This window comes from Poecilia formosa, unplaced genomic scaffold, assembly GCF_000485575.1.
Source record: "Poecilia formosa unplaced genomic scaffold, Poecilia_formosa-5.1.2 Scaffold982, whole genome shotgun sequence".
Lineage (NCBI taxonomy): Eukaryota > Metazoa > Chordata > Actinopteri > Cyprinodontiformes > Poeciliidae > Poecilia > Poecilia formosa.
The window spans coordinates 55069-55951 of record NW_006800921.1 but is presented as its reverse complement, the minus strand read 5'-3'; the positions used below and the strand labels follow the sequence as shown (position 1 = coordinate 55951).

At 41.3% G+C, this 883-nt stretch overlaps 1 gene segment (V, D, J or C); it reads left to right on the top strand.

Moving 5' to 3' along the window:
- Nucleotides 1–9: 9 nt before the first annotated feature.
- Nucleotides 10–478, top strand: LOC103132276 (T-cell receptor alpha chain V region CTL-F3-like). The segment is given in 1 exon segment: nt 10–478. A coding segment is annotated over 1 exon segment (399 nt).
- The last annotated feature ends 405 nt before the right edge of the window (nt 479–883 follow it).

Below are 883 nucleotides of genomic sequence, written 5' to 3'. Positions count from 1 at the left end.
CACATGGAGGAGAAGTCTGGAAAGCTGCTGATTGTTCTCCTTTAATCAATCATCTCTATTGATCCATCTCTTCCTCTGCATGTTCTGTTCTTCCCCAGAGTGTAAAGGAGACTCAGTGACGCAGACAGAAAGAGAAGTTGTTGCTGCTGCAGGAAGCTCAGTGACTCTGGGATGTACCTTTAAACCCAGTGGTGGAACTGATGCCTTGTTCTGGTATAAACAAGAAGAAAACAGTTTCCCAAAGTACATGCTGAAAGAATATGTGAAGATACCAGACAAAGCTCCAGAGTTCGACAGCAACAGATTCAATGCAGAGATCAACGACAAATCCTTCAACCTGAAGATCCAGGATCTCCGTCTGTCAGACTCTGCTGTGTACTACTGCGCTCTGCAGCCCACAGTGACAGGAAACACCAGAACCCTGTGCAAAAACCTGCAGTACTCCACAGCAGCCACTAGAGGGCCTCACTCCCTGTAATGTTTGTCAGGATTCAGTCTGATTGTTTATGTGGTGATAAAAATCTGATGCAGAGCCGCATCACTGCTTTCCAGAACAACTAAACTGATAATATGATGTGATTTTGGATTAAACCTGTTATTGTTCATCTTTATCTGAATCTAACATCAAGATGAACATATTCATAAATCAACAGAAATCTTGTAGCCATATATAATAAGTAAAACTGCAGCAGTGACCTGGTTGGATGTGATCATGTCTTCAATCTAATCCTGGTAAAGAGAGAAATATGTCAAGTTCAGCTAATATATTATTACTGTCATGTTTAAGTGAGAATAAAACAGAAAGAGAGTTTCTGCATCACTGAACACAGGGATGATGATGGAGAGATGATGATGGAGAGATGATGATGGAGAGATGATGATG